The following is a 21,981-nucleotide window of genomic DNA, read 5'->3' as shown; positions in this document are numbered from 1 at the left end:
AAAAGGAACGATTCTATTCTGGCATACACAGTTCAGTAAATAAAACAGACAAATAATACTTCCAATCATCAAGGTGACTACGAAAGAGGACTCGAATTGGGTCCTAAAACACTGCCTCCACTAATTACATGGAAAGACATACCTGGTAATGGCCTAAAAAAGATTATGAAGACGTCCTTATATATCACTTCATTGAGGGACTCTCCATTGAACTCATGTAATAACACATGACAATGATGGAAGTATTTGTCCTCACAGAAGTAACAACCATCATGGGCCACTAGGAAGTTGTAATTTCAAGCCAGTCACCAGAAACGTGAAAGCCTACAGTGTCATCTGAAGTAATAACTCTACCGAAAAAAGGTGTGATGCAGGTACCTCCACCATAAAAGGCTAATAAAAAAAACGAGGATGCCGGTCAGCCACATACATAGAATATGAGGCAAGAAAATTGGCTTCCAGTGAGTGGGCAGCGCTATGCAGTCTCTCGCACTGTGTACTCACATCAACACAAATATGAACAGTGGCTGAGATCGACAATGGCTATTGTGCATGGGTTAGAAAGAAATTACAGAGACAGAAGAGGAGCTACACATGGACATTTATAATAGCCAATGAGTGTGCTTGCAGTGCATGCCACCAACATAACAGCAACTAGGATATAGCTTTACTGCTCTATACCTGTAACTCCAGTTAGTTACCCTCTAATGTATGACATGTATAGCAGATATAAAGCTTGTCTGAAATGAAGTGGCATTCCTTGTTTTCAAAGTTATTGGGTAGGAAGGTCTGTCAGGACATGAGGAGACTACTAACTACTCAATCTGAAGAAACTATGACAGACAGCTGAAAAACTGTCGACCAAAAGGACTTTGCGGACCCTTGCTTCCTGAGTCGCAGTGCGAATCTTTTTTGTGCAAAAAATCATCTAATGTTTGTAAGAAATAACTGGAAATCTCATAGAGTAGCGGATACTATATCATATACCATCTTGTGTTCATTGGATTTTATATCTATCTTTCTGGGAGATATGCCGGATCTAATCAGTAAGAAAGTCTAGTTTTTCTAAGTGTGCTGCAGTACAGTATTGACAGCAGAGATTCTTAATCTTGGTAAATTGACATTTAGTCTAAACATCTCGGTGTATCCAAATTTTACTAGTAATTATTTATTTCGAGAAGTCTGAAATAAAAAGTAGTTGAGTTTAGTTGGTCCTAGATGGCACGGCCGTCCTATCTCGAGCACAGGCAGGTAACTGAGACGTTACCAAACCTGTCCATGCAGCATCTGAAAGCAATATGTATAAACTACTCGAATACTTGACGAAGTGTAACAGCAACATAGGTATATATATTAATTAACATATGCAAATAAACAACCATGTGTATAGTATCAGACATATGTTGGAAAGATTACACGGCATCTTTCGTATACCTTTTAAAATTAATGCAAATAAAACAACCATACACAGAGAATGGTGATATAAACAGAGAAATGAAAGATATAATAATAAATCAGAGATATCTTGAAGTTTTAATATGTTTTGGTTTTCCCTTTCTTAATACGTTTTAGTGATACAGAAGTCTTTAAAATATCTGACTATTTGGGTTTTAACTTTCTTGGAGGTATCATATGATCCAGAAAGCTACTAACATTACTTTTTTATTGTCACTTTATTCTTCGCGTAAGGCGTGCGACTCGTAATCCGAGGGTCGCGGACTTGAATCCGAGTCATACCAAACATGCTCGCCCTTTCAGCCGTGGGGACGTTCTAATGTGACGGTCAATCCCACTTTTCGTTGGTAAAAGAGTAGCCCAAGAGTTGGCGGTGGGTGGTGATGACTAGCTGCCTTCCCTCTTGTCTTACACTGCTAAATTAGGGACGGCTAGCACAGATAGCCCTCGAGTAGCTTTGTGCGAAATTCCAAAAAAACAAAACAAACAAAACTTTATTCTTTGTTCATGTTAATAGATGACATCTGGTTACAAGGATATTTTAGCATTAGGTAAAGCATTCCATCTGAATGGCTTAGGGGTGGAATATCCTTGGCTGGTTGATTATGATATTGATGGAAAGTTACCCTTTCAAAGTTGTCTGAGAACTAATGTTGCACCCTAGATTTAAAAAAAAATCATGTTAAGATTCTGCGATCAAGCATACTTCCTTAGTTCTTTTTTCAATTTGTCAATCTACAAGAAATACCTGTTTTCGTGAATTATTGTATTTATTTTAGAACATTCACTCCTGAGAGAAATGAAGCGAAACACGAACTAAAAGAACCGTCTTCTTGTTTCTCGGTGGACAAGCACACTGCTTTTCTTTCTGTTGGCCCAGCATGGCCAAGTGGTTAACGCACTCGAATCGTAATCCGAAGGTCGCGGGTTCGAATCCCCGTCACACCAAACATGCTCGTCCTTTCAGCCGTGGGAGCGTTATAATGTGACGGTCAATCCCACTATTCGTTGGCAAAAGAGTAGCCCAAGAGTTGGCGATGGGTGGTGATGACTAGATACCTTTCCTCTAGTATTATACTACAAAATTAAGAACGGCTAGCGCAGAACACCTTCGTGTAGCTTTGCGCGAAATTCAAAACCAAAACCAAACCAATTCTTTCTGTTGCCAGAATAAATATCCTGTTCTTCTACTCAAAATATGCCCAGCTTCGTTATTTACAAACTGAAGAGAAACCTCAGTTTACTTGTAATTCTCACAAAAACATTTGTAAGTATCGTAGGCAGAATCTGTCGTTATTGCTAAATAAGTTATTTGATACTTGTCGGTAAGTTCGTCCCATTCATGAACACTACAGTTATGCTCATGGAAATTTTCATTTGACAGGAAAGGTAAAAATGGTAGACGTGCCATTGCAATTAAATTTTTTAAGGAGACACACACTTGACAAAAGGCAGGATTCTCATGCTCTCTACACGACGATGAATTCCGGTTGTTTTTTTCTTAAATGCCTGTCCGATAATAAGCATTCCTTATCTATATCTCTTCACCCAAAAAATATTTATTGTCCAACTTTTATGTGGATATCTTTCTCGAAGGAACTTTAGATTACTCCACTGTTAAAACACTACAAAGGTATACGTTGGATCCGGTGCATTGCACATCTCTAAAATATTCTAATTAATTTTACCACCAATTCAACTATCAACTACTTAGTTAACCACTGTCTTGTATGGACTTCTTTGTCACTCTTGTATTGCACATCTTTCTCCTTTGATTTACCAAATAAAATTATTTGTTTCACAAACACCATGAACTAATTAAAACAAATTTCTAACTTACTATTTAAATATTCCCATCATATTATTTGTTTCTCAATACTGGTAATCGTACTTATAACCTTTCTATGGAAAAATTCAAAGTGTCAGAAAGTTGTATTTTAATTCAGGTTGCCCAACTTCAGATACAATTCAATGGCTAAACACTTTAGAAACTTCAAGGAAAATTTAACATTACTTTGAATTTAAATACCTCATTGTAATAATTTAAAAAAATTAATTCATGGTGTTAACATATTTTCAATTAGTTTTGGTATCGAACTAAATCATTAAATTTCTCTACATGGCTTAATAACAGCATTCACTCTTGTGACTGAGAACGTTTTTCGAATTTCCACGCATAAAATAAACGCTGTATCAGTTGGTGGGACAGTAGTCAGTCTACAGTTTTACAATGCTAAAGTCCTGGATTCGTTTTCATGTGGTAGACACAGCAGATAGCCTAGTGTTGCTATGCTCTACAACAGATAAACAAATAGTAGGCCAGAATGGACAAAAAGTTAACATACTGTAATCATTATGTGAGTAGAGTGCATGAAGAGAATAAATGTACCTAGATCAACAGAAGATTAATATACTTGGGTTGTCAGGGTTTTATATGTATGCATAGTCTAGATTCTTTACAGTAGGTGTCTCTGACGTGTTGTCAATACATTCCAACAATAAATAAACAACACACAGTCCATTTGTTCAAAAATAATATATAAAAACAAGTTAAACGTAGATGTAAATCTTTGTTACTCTTTTAGTTATCACAGTTATATCCAGAGATTTAAATAATTGTCCTTTTTCTTCAACTTCCACACAGGCTGGTTCAATTACTTTAAAAGCACAAGTTAACAAAACGAATTATTCTTCCTAGTCTGTTGTTACAATACAGTCTGTGATAATTTCACTTTAAAGTCACCATTATAATAGTTGGTTACCACAGTTGAATTCAAAGCTTTAAATAATTTTCTATTTTATGTCAAAGTCCTCACAGTCCAGTTCAATTACTTTAGAATACAACTGACCAGACAAATTATTTCTTATTTACTGTGGTAGTACAATACAATGTTATAATTGCACTTTAAAAATCGCCAATATATGCTCTTTATGGCTAAACTCACAATTACACAGTCAAGATATAGCTACCTATATAATAATATAACTAACTATATCTTATTATATAATTAACTCAAAGTACAATATCTAAGCTTATTTATAACCTCACTGAGGCCTAGAACATTTTATACATTACGAGATTTTATGATGTAATACTTAACCAAAACAACAAGAGAAACTTAGGAGGTTATAGTAACATAACGCTACAAATAATCACCAGTTCACAACAAGTGAACTACACAACACATGATTTGCAAACAGTTACGTAAACAAACCTAAGATAAACTATTGCTTCTAAAAATAAACCATCTAAATCATAACACTTGCATTAACTTAAAGAGTGATATATATCTAACATAGAACAGGTTTGGTGTTTATATTGAGAAAACAGGTTACTTTGTCTAGAGTAATATGTATGTATGTATAGAATGGTTATGACATATAACTTGCTTCAGAGTGTAAATACAGCTTCCATAAAAAGGAAACACATTTAGATCAATAAATGTGTACAGGATAGTGGAGCATTAATATTCTTGTTAGCACGTGTTTGCAAAATGCATAAAGTTGTGTCTAACTTTCAGCAATTACTGTTTTAGCCGATATTTTTAATGTTGAAATATGATAGCTACTGGATGTAAAACGCCTAGAAAGTTCTACGAATATGTTGTCAATCTCTTTCTAGAGAATCTAATGTTTCTTTGAATTTAAGCACAAAGCAACATAATGTGCTATCATTGATCTACCCACCACGGGTATCGAAACCCTGATTCTTGCATTGTAAGTCCATAGACATACCACTGTGCAACTGAAGGGGGGGGCAGTACATTCAAAGATAAATTATAACCATGAGATAGTTGTAAAGTGTGTTGAGTTTTTCAATATAGGAAGTTGAATTTGTCACTGTATTTTCGTGAAATATTTGAATCTAACTTTTCTACCTCGCGTATTCAGTTCCTTTATAGGAGTAAGTTTCAAATTAGTTAACGTCATTTGTTGCGTAGGCCTACGGCAACTTACGACAACGCACAAGTATTTAAGCTTGCAGATTAAAGAAGGAAATAACCAAATCTGTGATTATTACGTGGACTAGACGTTGAAACGATTTCGCCAGATAATTTAGCAATGCAACAGTATTCACAAATACAGGCTTCTAAGTGAAACTTCCTTACTTAAGAAAAACGTTAGTTTATAAGCATTAAAAAATGTTTATGGCCCACAGAATACTGTCAATGTCCTGACAAATCTGCAGATGAAAAACACGGAAGTAAAGTGAAGGTAAGTGAGTTGTTCATGTTATTTACTTCCTCTTTATCACCGACTTCCAAAAAATACATCGCTACTTCAGATTAAATCAATGATTTTTTAAAGAGAAAAATGAATAAATGCAAATAATTATTTCTTTTTAAAATAAATTATGTTCCTATGTCTAAATAATATACACAAATGTCGTTATTTATTAGATATATTATTAACAAGCTGGAGTACTCGTCTCCCAAACGAAAGTTATGTAGATTCATGATTAACGAAATGGTATCTTAGGGTATGAAAAACTGTTTGCCTTATATGCTATTGTAAAAACAAAAAACTTCGTGAAAACTACAATACACAAAATGTCAAACTGCAAATTTGCATATATCTCCGAATAGATCCAGCATACCTTCATTCTATATTTAGTGAAGGTCTGTAAACATGGAGCGAAGTAGTGTAACAAACGCCTACAAAAACCGCAAAATGTATGTATGTATGTGTGTGTATGTTTTCTTATAGCAAAGCCACATCGCGCTATCTGCTGAGCCCACTAAAGAAAATCGAACCTCTTACTTTAGCGTTGTAAATCCGTAGATTTACCGCTGTACCAGCAGGAGATGCAAAATGCAAAACTGAAAATTTGTTTGTAACACCGCATGGCCATAATAAACCTCCATATTAGTTTTGGTGAAGATCCATCCACACCCTGCGAAGTAGTTACATGGACATACAACAAACAGTACTGTTATATTTATATAGATTAACCTGTGGAATTAAAATGTTCAGCAAGTATGACCTTTATTTACAGTACTTACCAGTTTTCCTTGATTTATTTTAAAATATAAAACACAATAATATTGTAAGATAATATGTCCATAGAGGGCGCTACTATAACGAGTATATATACGTATAGTATCTACAGCTCTGTAAGTAGGTAATAAAATATTGATTAGAGTAGTGTTTATTTACCTGCTACCCACCAGTTAGCTCTTTAACTATAGTATGTGACGACTGCTCTACTACTGACACAACATTTTAAGATATTGAACGTCATCCCAGAGTAATACAAATGTTACATTCCTTACAAAATGATTTATGTACAGTGTAAACAAAACGGTCATTTTAGTCACACTAACTTCACTCCTTGCAACGTTGAATTTTAATGAAAATCATTCTAGTCAACCTGATGCTACTTAAGCTTAAGCAAAGTAATTTTCAACACTGACCTTTGACCTTTTTCAGGCTGAGTAAAATAAAAGATTCTAACAAAGAAGTTTGACTAAATCATTACTTAAGGTTTATCTCTTGCACAGAAATGTTAACCTATGTTTTTACATATTTTAATAGTGTTGGAAATTAATATGCTTATATTAGTGTAGAAGTGGTTACATTTTTTATGTTACTGATATATATTTCCTATTATTTTCAATGTATTTTTTGTTGTTGTTAGCAGAGTTTGAAAAGTTTGGTAGTAATATGTATTACTTTTCAAGTTTCATTACGCTTTTAGTGATGGAAAATGTCTTCAAGATTGATTTATTATTTCAGTAGAATTGTATAGGATCTCACATTCTGAGCATATAAAGTTAGTTTGTCAATAAAGAGTGAATCTATAGAAGTAACAGATGTATACACATATAGAAACACTAAATCTGTTTGCTCTTTCAAGTCTTCTATATCCACTAACCAAAACTGAATCGTAATGTCATAAACCAATCAAATGAAGGCCTGTATGTGTCTGGTAATTTTCGAGCTTTGAAAGATATGTTAATTACGAAGCACTAGTACCAAAGAAAGTGTGTGACTAGTGTTTCGGATGCTAACTGTGAAACCCAAAGTTCGTGGTTTATATCCTGTTGCTTACAAATGGCATTCAGCACATGGGACCTGGGATAAACGTGCTTGTCAAATCTCACTGTATGATTATTGCAGCCCAAGAGCTGCCGTGTGATACACACTAGCTGTTTTCCATTTATTCTATCAATTGCAAATTACGAAAGGATAGCACAAACACTCCTGATGTGACTTTAGGAACATATGAAACAAACTTACTGATTAATAAGACGTGAGATTAAAGGCTGTTAGAAATAATTTCGACTTTTTTAAATTTCTACTTATAGACTGCACTAATAATGTCTCTTATCCTTGTATTAGGGCCTTTCTGATTTTATTACAATAAAGTTTCTAATACTACGCCTATTAAGAAAGTGCTAGTAATGTATATTCGAAATTATTATTACATTAAGTAATGTTTATAAAATTCTATTTGAGAAATAGTGTTCACTAATAATAACCAGATACATTTACATGAAGCACAAGATCAAATAAAGAGGTTAAAACAACAATGGAAAGTCTTGATGGTTGGTTCTACACAATAAGTTATCTGTGCGCTACCCATCTCGGATTTCCAATCCAGATAATTAGCTTTAAAAGTTCTAAGATTTTTAAAATTAAAACAGAGCAGGTAAAATGCATAAAAAAAACAACATTTTGCCACTGCTAACTTGACATCAACAGATATTCAGCACAATTGTACACGACACTAATATACACCCAGTTGGTGACGTCACCAATTTAATCTTAAGATTGCATAAGTGTAAACCTACTCTTGTGTTTTATTTATTGAAAGTTTGTATCAATTTATTAAAAAGGTTTCTTTTATTTTACGTTTATTGATATTAGGTTTTCAACAAATAATTTTAACACTTTTATTTTTATTACAGTGTTCTCTATCTTTAAAATGTTGGTAGACGTGTGACGAACCATGTCCATGTTTTGCTATTATAATACTTTTTAAATTTCTAATAGTCTTCCCTATGTAGAGAATATTACAGTCCGTACACTCTACACTATAAACTACTTCTTTCTCAATAGTAGTCAGTTTGATTCTATTTTAAAAATTATATTATTCCTTTTTTTTCCTGTAAAAATAGAAATTTTCCTACAATTGGACGGTTGTACAAATTTTCAATTTCTTTCAGAAGTATTTACATTGTATTTGACTGGTGCCTAAGGAAGTACACAATAAACCAAATTATCGGATTTTTTCTACCTCTCAACTTGTCAGTTCTCAAGTATTTTTAACCACATTAATAGGATAATCATTTCTCTCCACCAATGCATTGTTAAGATAATGTACTTAGTTATCCAGCTCTTCTTTTGAATTGTAATTATTTAATAAAATTAGCTCTTATGTTTGCCGTTTGTCCACTAGGGAAAAAAGTCTACTACACTGTTATAAACTGACGCGACTCTTATGTTTATGTGAGAGAAAGATCTCTTAGCCAATATTTGCCACAAAATACTAAACAGTTGCTATTTCTTATAAGGACAAAGTTTCACAAAGGGCTATCTGTGCTCTGCCCATCACGAGTATCGAAACTCGGTTTCTCTTGGTGTAAGTCCGCAGACGTACCACTAGGGAGCAGCAGCTTATAAACTGCCTATTTTTTGTCGATTATATTTAATTTTCTCTTAAAATTCTAATTTATGTGAAAAAAAAAATTGTACCAAAAAATTTTAAGCAGCGTTGAAAATGATGTTTTATGCTACGTCTGTCGCAAGATTAGTAGAACTGATTAGTGTCAAGACAATTTCTTGTTTTAATGAAAATCTACACATTAAGCAGTCTGTGGCAGGTGCACCACAGAGAACTGAACCCAAAATTTAAGCATATTAAGCCTGTAAATTAGCGCTAACGTACTGGTGAAATAAGGCTCGAAAAATAATAATGAAAGAGAAAAACAAGATCAAACACTCGACAAATTGAAATAAGTTTATTTATGGATTTTTCACCTTTTTGTATTTGTATTTTCCTCGCCTACGTAATTATTTTACTACTGGTTTAAAAATTAAGTCACACTCAGAATAAAAAATTACGTTGTTTATGCACATGCGTGATCTTAAACTTATTGTTATTAAATAATACAATTATTAATGTCCTTTGTGAGGTTTTGTTCAAATTGCTTATTCACTGAAGAGAAAAATGCATTTATAAGAAATTTTATTTTTGGCTATCAAGGGTTCAGAAAGTTATCAGAAAAATAGCACCAAGTTTATTTGTATTTTTTAAAATCCTGCATTGTCTTCCCTGGATTTAATATTTAGTATACTGCAAGTTTGTGATACAGTTTTAAAATTAATTTCTTTATACAGGCGAAATGTCGCTCAATTGTTATTCATTCACTCTCCGCTATCAGCGATGGTATTACTCATTTACGATATTTATGTGGTGATTTTGAAAAACTCCAGCACGTCTGGTGATGTACGATCGAAAAACTGCATTATGTCTATCTTTATAAACCGTGAGATGAACTATCACATTTTAACAAATTCAAGCTAGACTCACTTCCTACTGAGTATTGTAAAGTTTTATAATAATAAAGTTATTAATCGACCATTTAGAAAATACAGCATGCAATTTTATTGCTGTAAGCATGAAAAACTAAAACATCATGCGCTCGTGAACACAGCATGCTTTAATCATAAAAACTATCAAAGAAATAAAAATACTGCAAATAACTCTTCACTCTATAACGTAAAAAATTCTTATCTGTACCAAATATCAATTTGTTGCTTGTTGTTTAAGATAGTAGTCGTTGATAAATGTTTCGTTGAACATTCGGGTGTTATCTACAGTGTTCATACAACTTCCTGCATAGTTTTGGTGCATTCCTTTTACCTCCTGTATCATTCGGACAACTTCCTGCATAGTTTTGATACTTTCCTTCTACCTCCTGTATCATTCGGACAACTTCCTGCATAGTTTGGACACTGTCCTTCTACCTTCTGTATCATTTGGACAACTTCCTGCATAGTTTTGATGCATTCCTTCTACCTTCTGTATCATTCGAACAACGTCCTGCATAGTTTTGACACTGTCCTTCTACCTACTGTATCATTCTGACAACTTCCTGCATAGTTTCGATACTTTTCTTCTACCTCCTGTATCATTTGAACAACTTCCTGCATAGTTTCGATACTATCCTTCTACCTCCTGTATCATTCGAACAACTTCCTGCATAGTTTCGATACTTTCCTTCTACCTCCTGTATCATTCGGACAACTTCCTGCATAGTTTCGACACTGTCCTTCTACCTCCTGTATCATTCGAACAACTTCCTGCATAGTTTCGATACTTTCCTTCTACCTCCTGTATTATTCGGACAACTTCCTGCATAGTTTTGATACTTTTCTTCTACCTCTTTTATCATTCGGACGACTTCCTGCATAGTTTCGACACTGTCCTTCTACCTCCTGTATCATTCGGACAACTTTCTGCATAGTTTTTATACTTTTCTTCTACCTCTTGTGGGATTGACCATCACATTATATCGCCCCGACGGCTGAAAGGGAGAGCATGTTTGGTGCGACGGGGATTCTAACCCGCGACCCTCAAATTACGAGTCGAACGCCTTAACCCACCTGGCCATACCGGGCTTTAAACAGTAGTTACAATTCATGATGGAGGTACTTAGAATTATTTAAGTTCTAAAACACAAGAAATAATAAAATGATATAATAATTGATGAACGCTTTCTGCTTTATTAGATGAATATAATAGGCAGAAAGTTAAGCGAGTAGACGAATTATATTACTTTACAAAATTTTATATACCTGGAACAAAAACTCCGGGCCCGACACGGCCAGGTGGTTAAGGCGCTCGACTCATAATCTGAAAATCGCGGGTTCGAATCCCCGTCGCACCAAACATGCTCGCCCTTTCAGCCATGAGGGCGTTATAATGTGATAGCTAATCCCACTATTCGTTGGTAAAAGAGTAACCCAAGAGTTAGCGGTGGGTTGTGATGACTAGCTGCCTTCCCTCTAGTCTTACACTGCAAAATTAGAAGCAGCTAGCGCAGATAACCCTCGTGTAGCTTTGTGCAAAATTCGAAAACAAACAAACAAAAAATCCGAAAAATACATGAGTTATGTCGCTGCGAAACTTTATAAGTTCAGACAGTATACGGGTTACTATTGTTAAAGATTAATAAACTTGGTCAGAAAATCCCACGAATGAATGACTAATGTTACAATAATATTTTATAAGCTCACGAAAAAAATGTCTGTTAACTAGTTGATTAATGTTGCCATTAAACTTCATAGACTAGGGACATAATAACCAGCAACTAGACTGATTAATGTTGCTACAAAGGTTTATAAAGTCAGTACTTCTAGAATATCCGACGGGTGAATAATGCTATAAAAGTTTGCACAAGTCAGTTGAATGCACATCAGAATTCTGCCGATTCCTTCTATTGAGTAAATGTTCACAAGTAGCATTTCCGTCCTATTGTTAATGCTATTTACATTCAAAACCTGGAGATTAAACTTGCATCAAATGAGAAAGAAGAACGGGATGACTTATCGCTGATGACTTTCCTGTTAAAAACTAAATTTGTTGCGTTTATCACTCAAGAGTCTAAGCTGGCAATATATTATTACTTTTCTTTATATTGATCTCCAAACTATTTGAGAACTTGGAGTTACCCTCCGTGATTCGTCATAGTTCACACAATGATATAGATGTAAGTAGCTGTACCTACCTAGCCATCCTTTCTGAGAAGATTCCATGCACAGCTCTCTTTCAGCGCTTGGAAGGATATACGCTATCACCAAGACTTCAATGGAATCAGCAGCCAATCCTAATCCAAGAATCATAAACACAATCCACTGAAATCTTCCAAACCCTGCCTACACATTGAAAACAAAAAAATGACCATTACTTTTGAAATATAATTAGTATTATATTATTGCAGAAAAAATGAAACATTAAAAAATAGTTATTACACGTTACTTCCCTGAACTTCAGTATATCGCATAAAACATCAATTAACTGAAAACTCTGTGCATGTTGAAGTGCGAAAATATTATCTATACATAGAAACTAACATATATATATATATATATACGTATATAAAAATAAAATATCTTATTTTGCTCAGGTAAATTGTTAATAAATATAAATATACACTTCAAAACAAGAAACGCAAAAGGGATATTTTTGTTATTTTAAAGAGAAATATATGTAATAACGTTACAAGCTCAGAGTATGTAATGTTACATGTGTTAAGGCACTGATTGTCAGAACAAAATGACAATAAACGTTGTGCACTTTGAAAACGGAGGAAAACATCGGATTTTTCGCCAAAACGCATGCGTGTCCAATAAATTTGTTTGAGAGATCTGCATGTTCTGCAAGTGCAACATGTGCAAAATCCCTATAAAAGTGACGGGTTCTCGGTTTCCATAGCTCAGTGTTAAGCCACCGACACGCAATACAGTTACGCCAAGACTGACTGAAGTACAACGCAACAACGCCATTGGTCGCTTGGAAGCAGGTGAATCTCGATCAGATGTTGCCAGAGCTGTGAATGTCCACCCAAGCACCATCACAAGGCTATGGAATCGTCACCAACAACATGGATCAACTCGTGACCGTTCACGATCTGGCAAACCTCGTGTGACCACGCCCGCACAAGATCGCTACATCCGGTTACGTCACCTTCGGGATAGGACCACCACTGCGACGTCTACTGCCTCAACCATATCAGAGCTGCGTTGGATTTCCGATCAGACCGTACGCAACCGTCTACGAGATGCAGGAATCCGACCTCGACGTCCAGTCAGAGGCGTCATCCTCACCCAGCAACATCGTCAAGCACGGCTGCAGTGGACTCGGGCACATCGGGTATGGCCTCATCGATGATGGAGGCATGTTTGGTTCAGCGATGAATCACGTTTTATGCTTCGTAGGCAGGATGGCAGTGTTTACAGCCGCCGAGGTGAACGTTTTGCAGCAAACTGTGTGCAGGATGTTGACAGATTTGGTGGTGGCAGCGTCATTATGTGGGCTGCCATCGCCTACAATGCCAGAACAGACCTTTTTTCCCTCATTCGAGGGAATCTTACGGCTCAACGATACGTCGACGAGATTCTTAGGCCCCATGTGCAACCCATCATGGTGAACGTCAACGACGTTTTTCAACATGACAACGCCCGTCCTCACACAGCCCGACTCACCACTGTCTTCTTGAGACACCACAACATCAACGTTCTTCCCTGGCCCTCCAGATCACCAGATTTAAACCCCATCGAACATCTTTGGGACGAGTTGGACCGACGTCTGCGACGGCGACAACCTCAACCGCAGACTCTACCTCAGCTTGCAGCAGCTTTGCAGGCTGAGTGGACAGCCATTCCACAGGATGTGATTCGTCATCTCATCGCTTCCATGGACAGGAAATGCCAAGCAGTTATTGATGCTCACGGGGGGCATACTCGTTATTGACGTTAAACTTCAACTAGTGAGCGTGAGCTTCGCCTTTGCAGACTTTGGATGTTCAGCAGTGAATGTGCAAAGTTTCACACATGTCATACAGAACTACCCGGAATAGACTTGTTAACAATTTGTCTCATATTTTGCCTTTTGCGTTTTTTGAAGAGTATATATAATCACCGCATGCATTTCCGCTCCTGGTTAGCTATTTACAGTCGTAAGGGATTGAACCTTCTGGTAATAGCACCCAAAAAACGTTGGGAATATTCCATTTACCACATTAAATCCAAAACGCCGAATTTAAACAAGTTGACATCCACGGAAAATCAAAACCAGGATGTACTTAGCCTACAACGTCTCACCCCTGTTTTGATTTTCCATAACGGTCAACTTATTTAAATTCAGCGTTTCTGGGGTACTATTTCAAGGTTTAATTCGTTACGATTATAGATGACTAATCAGGAACGTAAATGCGTTAAATGATCATAAATTATTTATTGTTTAATAGTGCTGACTTAAATCGTCTATTAGCAATAAGTCCAATTAATAATTATTGAGTTATTTAGCTACACTTTGTTTTTTCCTTGTTAAGGCGTGCGACTCGTAATCTGAGGGTCGCGGGTTCGCATCCCCCTCGCACCAAACAAGCTCGCCCTTTCAACCGTGGGGGTGTTATAATGTAACGGTCAATCCCATTATTCATTGGTAAAAGAGTAGTCCAAGAGTTGGCGGTGGGTGTTGATGACTAGCTGCATTCTCTCTAGTCTTACACTCCTAAATTAGGGACGGCTAGCACAGATAGCCCTCGAGTAGCTTTGTGCGAATTTCAAAAATCAAATCAATCATTGTTTCTTTCCAAATTAACACAGACCAAAAATAAAATGCGTTGGCAAGTAAATACCAGTACAAAATACTTAAAGAATAATTCAGATTAATAATATTTAAACTACTACAAAGATAAAACTCGCTATTTTTAACTAATATCAAACAAGGTATATGATATGACGTGAAGATCAGTTTACGTTTTAAATCTTTATAGTTCACGACATCTCGGTTCAACACGAACAGCAGGGAGAGCCTGGTGCCGATGTTTAAAATCAGTGTGTCAATAAAATTCTGACTTAACCTCAACCACTCCTCTGAGAAAGCTACTTTTAGGACATATTTAACTTTTTTTTTTACAGTGAATAGAAAAGGAACAAAATTATAAATATTGTTAGAGCACCCCTACCATTATTTTATGAAAAAGAACTGCAACAAAGTTCTCTGTTGATACTTTATGTTATAACTGACTATCATTTGATCAATCCGACAGTGTCACACCAACATAATATCTATATGAATACAGGCAAGTATATTACTCTCAACAGTAGTGGGCCCGGCATGGCCAAGCGTGTTAAGGCGTGCGATTCGTAATCTGAGAGTCGCGGGTTAGCATCCCTATCGCGCCAAACATATCGCTCTTTCAGCCATGGGAGGCGTTATAATGTTACGGTCAATCTCACTATTCGTTGGTAAAAGAGTAGCACAAGAGTTGGCGGTGGGTGGTGATAACTAGCTGCCTTCCCTCTAGTCTTGCACTGCTAAATTAGGGACGGCTAGCACAGATAGCACTCGAGTAGCTTTGTGCGAAATTCAAAAAACAAAAAAACTCAACAGTAGTGAGGTTTATGCACTCATAGCTCCCAGATCAGAAATGCAACATGCAAAAGCTGAGGCGAAATTTCGTGTTTCAGTAGGAGCTGTATGGAAACTGAATAAAGCAGCCTACATGGCATAGTACTGTTGATAACATGAGTGGTTGAAAAAAGCCTACGCTCTTTAAAAATATATTAAATATTTTACTCGCGCTATGCTTTTCATCTAATACACGAAAATCCTGTTGAGTTCTTGCCAATTATCCAGGTGTACAGGTGTCAATGTTAACTTCAGAGCAATGTGATAAACGTTTATAAAATGATCTAAATGGGTGTGAAGTTGCTCGAAAACCATTGATTAGTTGAGTTGACCAATCAAATAGCTAAAGAGGACATCAATCTTAAAAGAATTGGATGAATAATGTGCTGGAGAAAGGTGTGTTGTCCAGAGGAGTCCACATTCACACATTTAAATTATTTGGCAACACTCAATAACAATTTGTTCGAGGTCAGACAGGAAAACGAAATCCTGGTTAACATACAACACCTATAATGAAATATGCTGGGGATTAATACAAGTGTGGACTGCATCTGAATTCAAGGTATTGGAGTTACATACAAAAATTGATGACACCATGACAATCAGGTACAATCGGCATCTCAAAAGCCATACCATCCCATGAAGAACAAGATTTACTGGCCAGGAATTCGTCTTGCAACAACACAACTACCCCAAGTATGCATCAAATGTATGTAAAGAAACAACCCTAATAACAAAAAATATTATAGAACTTTATCCACTATGGCTTGACCTGAACACAGTTCCGATATATTTGGAGGTCAAATGGCAACCAGAAGAATTTATGATAGTATAAAAACGATATCTGTTACTTTGCTTAAAACATATACAGAATACTAGTATGTAGTACAAATTATTCGCTTTTTTTTTTTTTTGTGTTTTCTATAACAATTTATTTAACAAATGATAAATTTACTATTTACTTTACAATTACTCATCGTTAGTAATACTTTTATGAGTACAACCTATGCGTTTCCGGAAATATTTAGTTTTCAATTACTCATGATTGGTGATTTCTTTACAAGCGGCCCGGCATGGTCAGGTGGCTAAGGCACTCGACTCGTAGTCCGAGGGTCTGGGATTTGAATCCCTATCAAACAAAACATGCTTGCCCTTTCAGCCGTGGGGGCGTTATAAAGTGACGGTCAATCTCACTATTCGTTGGTAAAACAGTAGCCCAAGAGTTAGCAGTGGGTGGTGATAACTAGCTGCTTTCTCTCTTGTCTTACACTGCTAAACTAGGGACGACTAGTGTGGATAACCCTCGTGTAGCTTTGCGTGAAATTCAAAACAAACCAAACCTTTATAAGTACAACCTGTGCGTTTCCACAAATATTTAGTTTGCAATTAATCATTATTAGTGACTCCTTTATGAACACAATCTGCGTGTTTCCACAATTATTTCAAACTTTATATATATATATATCAACTATCACAAAATGCTAATAGATAATTAAAATTTATTTTTACTTTTTTGAGCCTAACAGTGAAAACATACAAACTTAACTGTCATAACCGAACTGAAATGCTACATATAATATTAATATAAAGTAAGATTTATGTTTTACACATCTTTTGGAGGGAAGCACTACTTTTATATCATTGTTAACTTGGCACTGAATGATCGAAAATCAATAGTAAATGAAAGTCTGTTTCACGGCACATTCTTCGCCCATTCTATGCAATAAGAATTCTATAATGAACAGTTCTAGTAAAGCCGAAGGTGTATGAAAATTAATATTAAAAAACAACTGTGAAAACGTTTCAAATCACCTTTGTTAGACGAAAGTTTGCGAACTTGGCACTGATCAAATTCGCTTTTGGTGTGGAAAAACACTAGTTTTATCAGATTTTTTTTGGGAAAAATATATTTCAAGAGAAATTTTCTTTTATTTTACCCTAACTAAGCATAAAAGAGCATTTATTAGTTCTGTTATATGTATTAATTATTTTTATACATAAAGACTAAATAAATAAAACGGACAGTTTTTGTCTGTTTGTCCCTTATCAAACGCTAAGAATTAGAAAAATAGTCTGTTTGTTTTCTGCATTTCGGGAAAAGCTACACGAGGGCTATCTGCGCTAGCCGTTCCTAATTTAGCACTATAAGACTAGTGGGAAGGCAGCTAGTCATCACCTCTCACCGCCAACGCTTGGGCTACTCTTTTACCAACGAATAGTGGGATTGACTGTCGCATTATAACGCCCCCACGGCTGAAAGAGTGTTTGGTGCGACGGGGATTCGAACCCACTACCCTCAGATTACGAGTCGAACGCCTTAACCCACCTGAGCATACCGGGCCAAAAATAGTGTCATTAGAAATAAACCGTAGAGGAATATAAAATGTATTGCTTAGTTCCAAGAAAATAGATACTGTTTCTAGCTTCCTTCCCTCTAGTTTATCATTTCAAAATTAGTTCCAACTACAGATGTGCAGATTATAGAAGATCAGGAAAATTAGTGAAACAGAAAATTAGGACATGAAAAAAGATGTTTAAGAAAATGTTGTCTGAAAATGTAAAAATTAACAGTAAGGATTTGTTTAAATATATTAAAAGTAAACAAAAATGTTAAGATGGGGAAGGCTTGAAGGATGACAAATGAAGAGTCGTATCTGATGATTATGAAATGGCTGGGTTATTAAATTCTGATTTTTCTTCAGTTTTTACTAATGAATATTTAAGCAGTATTCCTCATCTTGAGCAGCTGATGGATGAAAACAATGTTCAACAATATGACTGCATTTATTCTGAACTTATTAAGAAAACATCGGAAAGTTTAAAAAATCAAAAGGCTCGTGGATCAGATAATATTTTCTCAAGGGTTTTGAAGGAGGTTAAAGATTGGACATGTCAACCACATGCTACTATTTTTTTTTGTAAATCTATAAATAATGAAAAAGTACCAGAGCAAAGCCAATCCTCTTTTCAAGGGATAAGATAAAAATTGTCCTAATAATAGGTCCATTAGTCTTACATTAGTTATGGAAAACGTTTTGGAAAGTCTGAGAAAATATGCTTTACAAAGTCATTTAACAAAATTTAGAATTTTATTCGATAGCCAACATAGTTTCATTAAGGGAAGATCTTGCCTTACATATCTTTTAACATTCTTTGAAAAGGTAACTGCTTATGTAGATGAGGGTAATGGTATAGATTTGATATCTGGCTTTCCATAAAGTATTTGATAAGGTGTCGCATGAAAGGGCTTGTTAAAAAAATCTCTATAGGTGTGGGGAATAAGTTCGCAAATTTGACAGAAGAATGGCTGATGGAAGAAAGCAGAGGGTTGTTGCAAATGTAATTTGGTCAAAATGGATTGATGTCACAAGTGGGGTGCCTCAGGGCTCAATCTTAGGACCTTTGCTGTTTTTGATTTATATCAATGATATGGACAAGAAATGGTCAACAAATTACTTACATTTACAGATGATATTAAGGTCCTGCGTGTTGCTAACTGTGAAGAGGATGTTGCTGATTTACCAAAGGTTTTAGATCATTTAGTGAGTTGGGCAAATAAATAGCAAATGGGTTTTAATTAAAAAAATGCATGTGGGTTATCATAATTTAAATATGTATGCATAATTTGAAAGGGAATAACCTCAACAATGTCAAAAGAAAGGAATCTTGATGTTATAGTTTATCAGTCTCTTAGGCCATCCAAGCAGTATGCTGTTGCTAGGACAAATAGGATTTTATGTTGTATCTAAAGAAATATTGAATGCAAGTCTGAAAAAGGTTATAATTTCATTGTACAGTTCACTGGTTAGGCCACATTTGGAGCATTGTATTCAGTCTTGGGCTCCTTGCCTCAGAAAGGGTATTGAATTGTCTGAAAGGATTCAGAATGGTACCTGGGATGGTGAAGCTGTCATACGAGGAGAGGCTGAAATCTCTCAAATTGTTTTATCTTGAAAAAAGAAGAGTTAAAAGGAATCTGGTTGAGGTGGTTAAGATTGTAAAGGAAAATAGTAGTGTTGATGCAACATCTTACTTCATACTTAACAGTATGAACCGAGATTCATACCTCAAATCTGGTTGAGGTGGTTAAGATTGTAAAGGAAAATAGTAGTGTTGATGCAACATCTTACTTCATACTTAACAGTATGAACCGAGATTCATACCTCAAATCTGGTTGAGGTGGTTAAGATTGTAAAGGAAAATAGTAGTGTTGATCAACATCTTACTTCATACTTAACAGTAAGAACTGTAGAACTATGGAGCTCAAATAAAACTTTTGCCAAAGTAGGAGTCAACTTCAGCTAAGAAAGTTTTAATTTTCTAACAATATAATTGATCTTTGAAATGAGTTTCCTTCGGATGGTTTAGATACAGTAAATTTAAGCGAGTTTAATAGAAAGTTTGATAAATATATGAATGATAAGGGTTGGCTTTAAGATTTTTTAAAAATGTATTTATTAATAGTTTTATTTTACTTTAGAAAATGGAAGAGCCGAGAAGGGCCAATAGGTCTCATGTTCTCCCAAAACAGTAGGTTATATTATAACCCGTGTATAACTTTGCAGAAATTATTAAAGTAAAAAATTTGTTTTAGAAGATCAGTTATTTATATTTTTAATAAAATTAACCAAAAAACAATAATAAAGCCCTTACAGTTTGTAGACATGGGTAAGGTGAAGTATTTTAGTACACCTACATTACGAATCCGAGTTATTAAACAACAATTGACTTACAACCATATTTCTGTCTTATTCACAGCCAACGAAGTTAAACTGAGATTTTGATCTCGGTTAACAATGAATCTTTTTACTTTGATGCCCTCCCAGTGGCAAGTCTGAGACTTACAATGCTGAAAACCGGGTTTTGATACCACTGGTGAGCACAGTACAGATAAAATTATGTATAACTTTGTTTTATGAAACAAAATATTTAGATAAATATTGAGCTTGCTCAGTTATTAATTACATTAGATTTTTAACGTCAGTTTTGGTTCATTTCGTAAACGCCATTTTAAAGTACAAATGTACAATAAAAAGTGAAAAAAAAATCAAACTAATGAAACTTCCAAAATATTTCTTGTTAAGACTTGTTTCCCTTTCTTCGCGAAAAAGAAAAACTAAAAACTAAATTTTGACCAAATTTCACGGTTAAGATCTAGGTGTTTCTCAATTTATTTTGACTCTAGCATTGAGTTTCTTTTTTACAAAACAGTCTTTTTTTTTTTTGGGGGGGAGAGAAGAGTTGAACAACCATATGTTTTTATATACTATATAGAATATCAATTTAGAAATTTCAAAAAAATTGCTCATCATATAGATTATGTTTGATGTCGCAGGGGTAACTTTTGTAGTAATATATCAGAGTGATTGTGTTCAAATGAGTGTGCGTGTGTGTTTTCTTAGAGCAAAGCTACATCGGGTTACCTTCTGAGTACAGTGTTCAAATGAATGATATTGTATAAGATATAATATCTGAAAGCTTATGGTCAAATGAATATCGTATGACTGCAGTAGTACAGAAACGACAGTTTACGTGAAAATGAAGCAATATCTTTGTGATTATTAATAATTCTTAGCAAACCATCTCTGAAAAGTTACAGCAACTAACCCTCACCACCACTTGTTATAAAATATCTCACATCTCTCCAAAAATATCCATTAAGGTTTGCATTAGTTATTCAAAATAATTGTCTCAATACAAGTTCAACATCAAAATGTCTTAATTTTGTTCTTGTTTTTTAAACAACGTTACACAAGGGATTGTCTATGCAAAGCCTACTACAGGTATCGCACCTAGGTTTTTAGCGATATAATCTCTCAAACTTATCAATATGAAATTAAGCAAAAACATTTAAATTTTAAAAATCAGAAGTTAATATAATTTTCTGGTAAGCTGAGAATCATATCTTAAAATTTGTGAATACAAGAAAAACCACTTATTTACCCATTTTCCCATTATTCGTTGGTAAAAGAGCAGCCCAAGAGTTGGCGGTGGGTGATGATGACTAGCTGCCTTCCCTCTAGTCTTACACTACTAAATTAAGTACGGCTAGCGCAGATATCCCTCGTGTAGCTTTGCCCGAAATTAAAAATCAAACAAAAAATATCCATTTTCTAATTTATTTCGGTTAAAATGTAAAATGTGTATATATAAAGGTCTGATAGGTGGAATAAGCTATATTGTCGACTCATTTGAGCTGGTAAGGACTGACGCAACCCAAGATCCCAGTTCCAGCTGACTGTAGACGAATTTTGTTATATATTGGGAGCTTATATATCACACCGCAATTCATCACACACGTAATGAACGAATATAAAGCTATATGCATGTATCAATAATATGGCAGCCATTTTCCATCCGAAGCCATTAATTATATAACA

The 21,981-nt window shown here is 35.1% G+C and overlaps 1 protein-coding gene across 1 annotated transcript in view; it reads right to left on the bottom strand.

Annotated features, from left to right (window-relative positions):
• Positions 1 to 21,981, bottom strand: part of LOC143249791 (synaptic vesicle glycoprotein 2C-like) — a 91,193-nt gene that overhangs the window by 31,753 nt on the left and 37,459 nt on the right. Inside the window, 1 exon segment of the mRNA XM_076500219.1 lies at positions 12,192 to 12,339. Within this exon segment, the coding sequence (XP_076356334.1) occupies positions 12,192 to 12,339 (148 nt within the window).

The sequence above is a fragment of the Tachypleus tridentatus genome, chromosome 4 (genome assembly GCF_004210375.1).
Source record: "Tachypleus tridentatus isolate NWPU-2018 chromosome 4, ASM421037v1, whole genome shotgun sequence".
NCBI lineage: Eukaryota > Metazoa > Arthropoda > Merostomata > Xiphosura > Limulidae > Tachypleus > Tachypleus tridentatus.
This window is presented reverse-complemented; position numbering and strand designations above follow the sequence as displayed.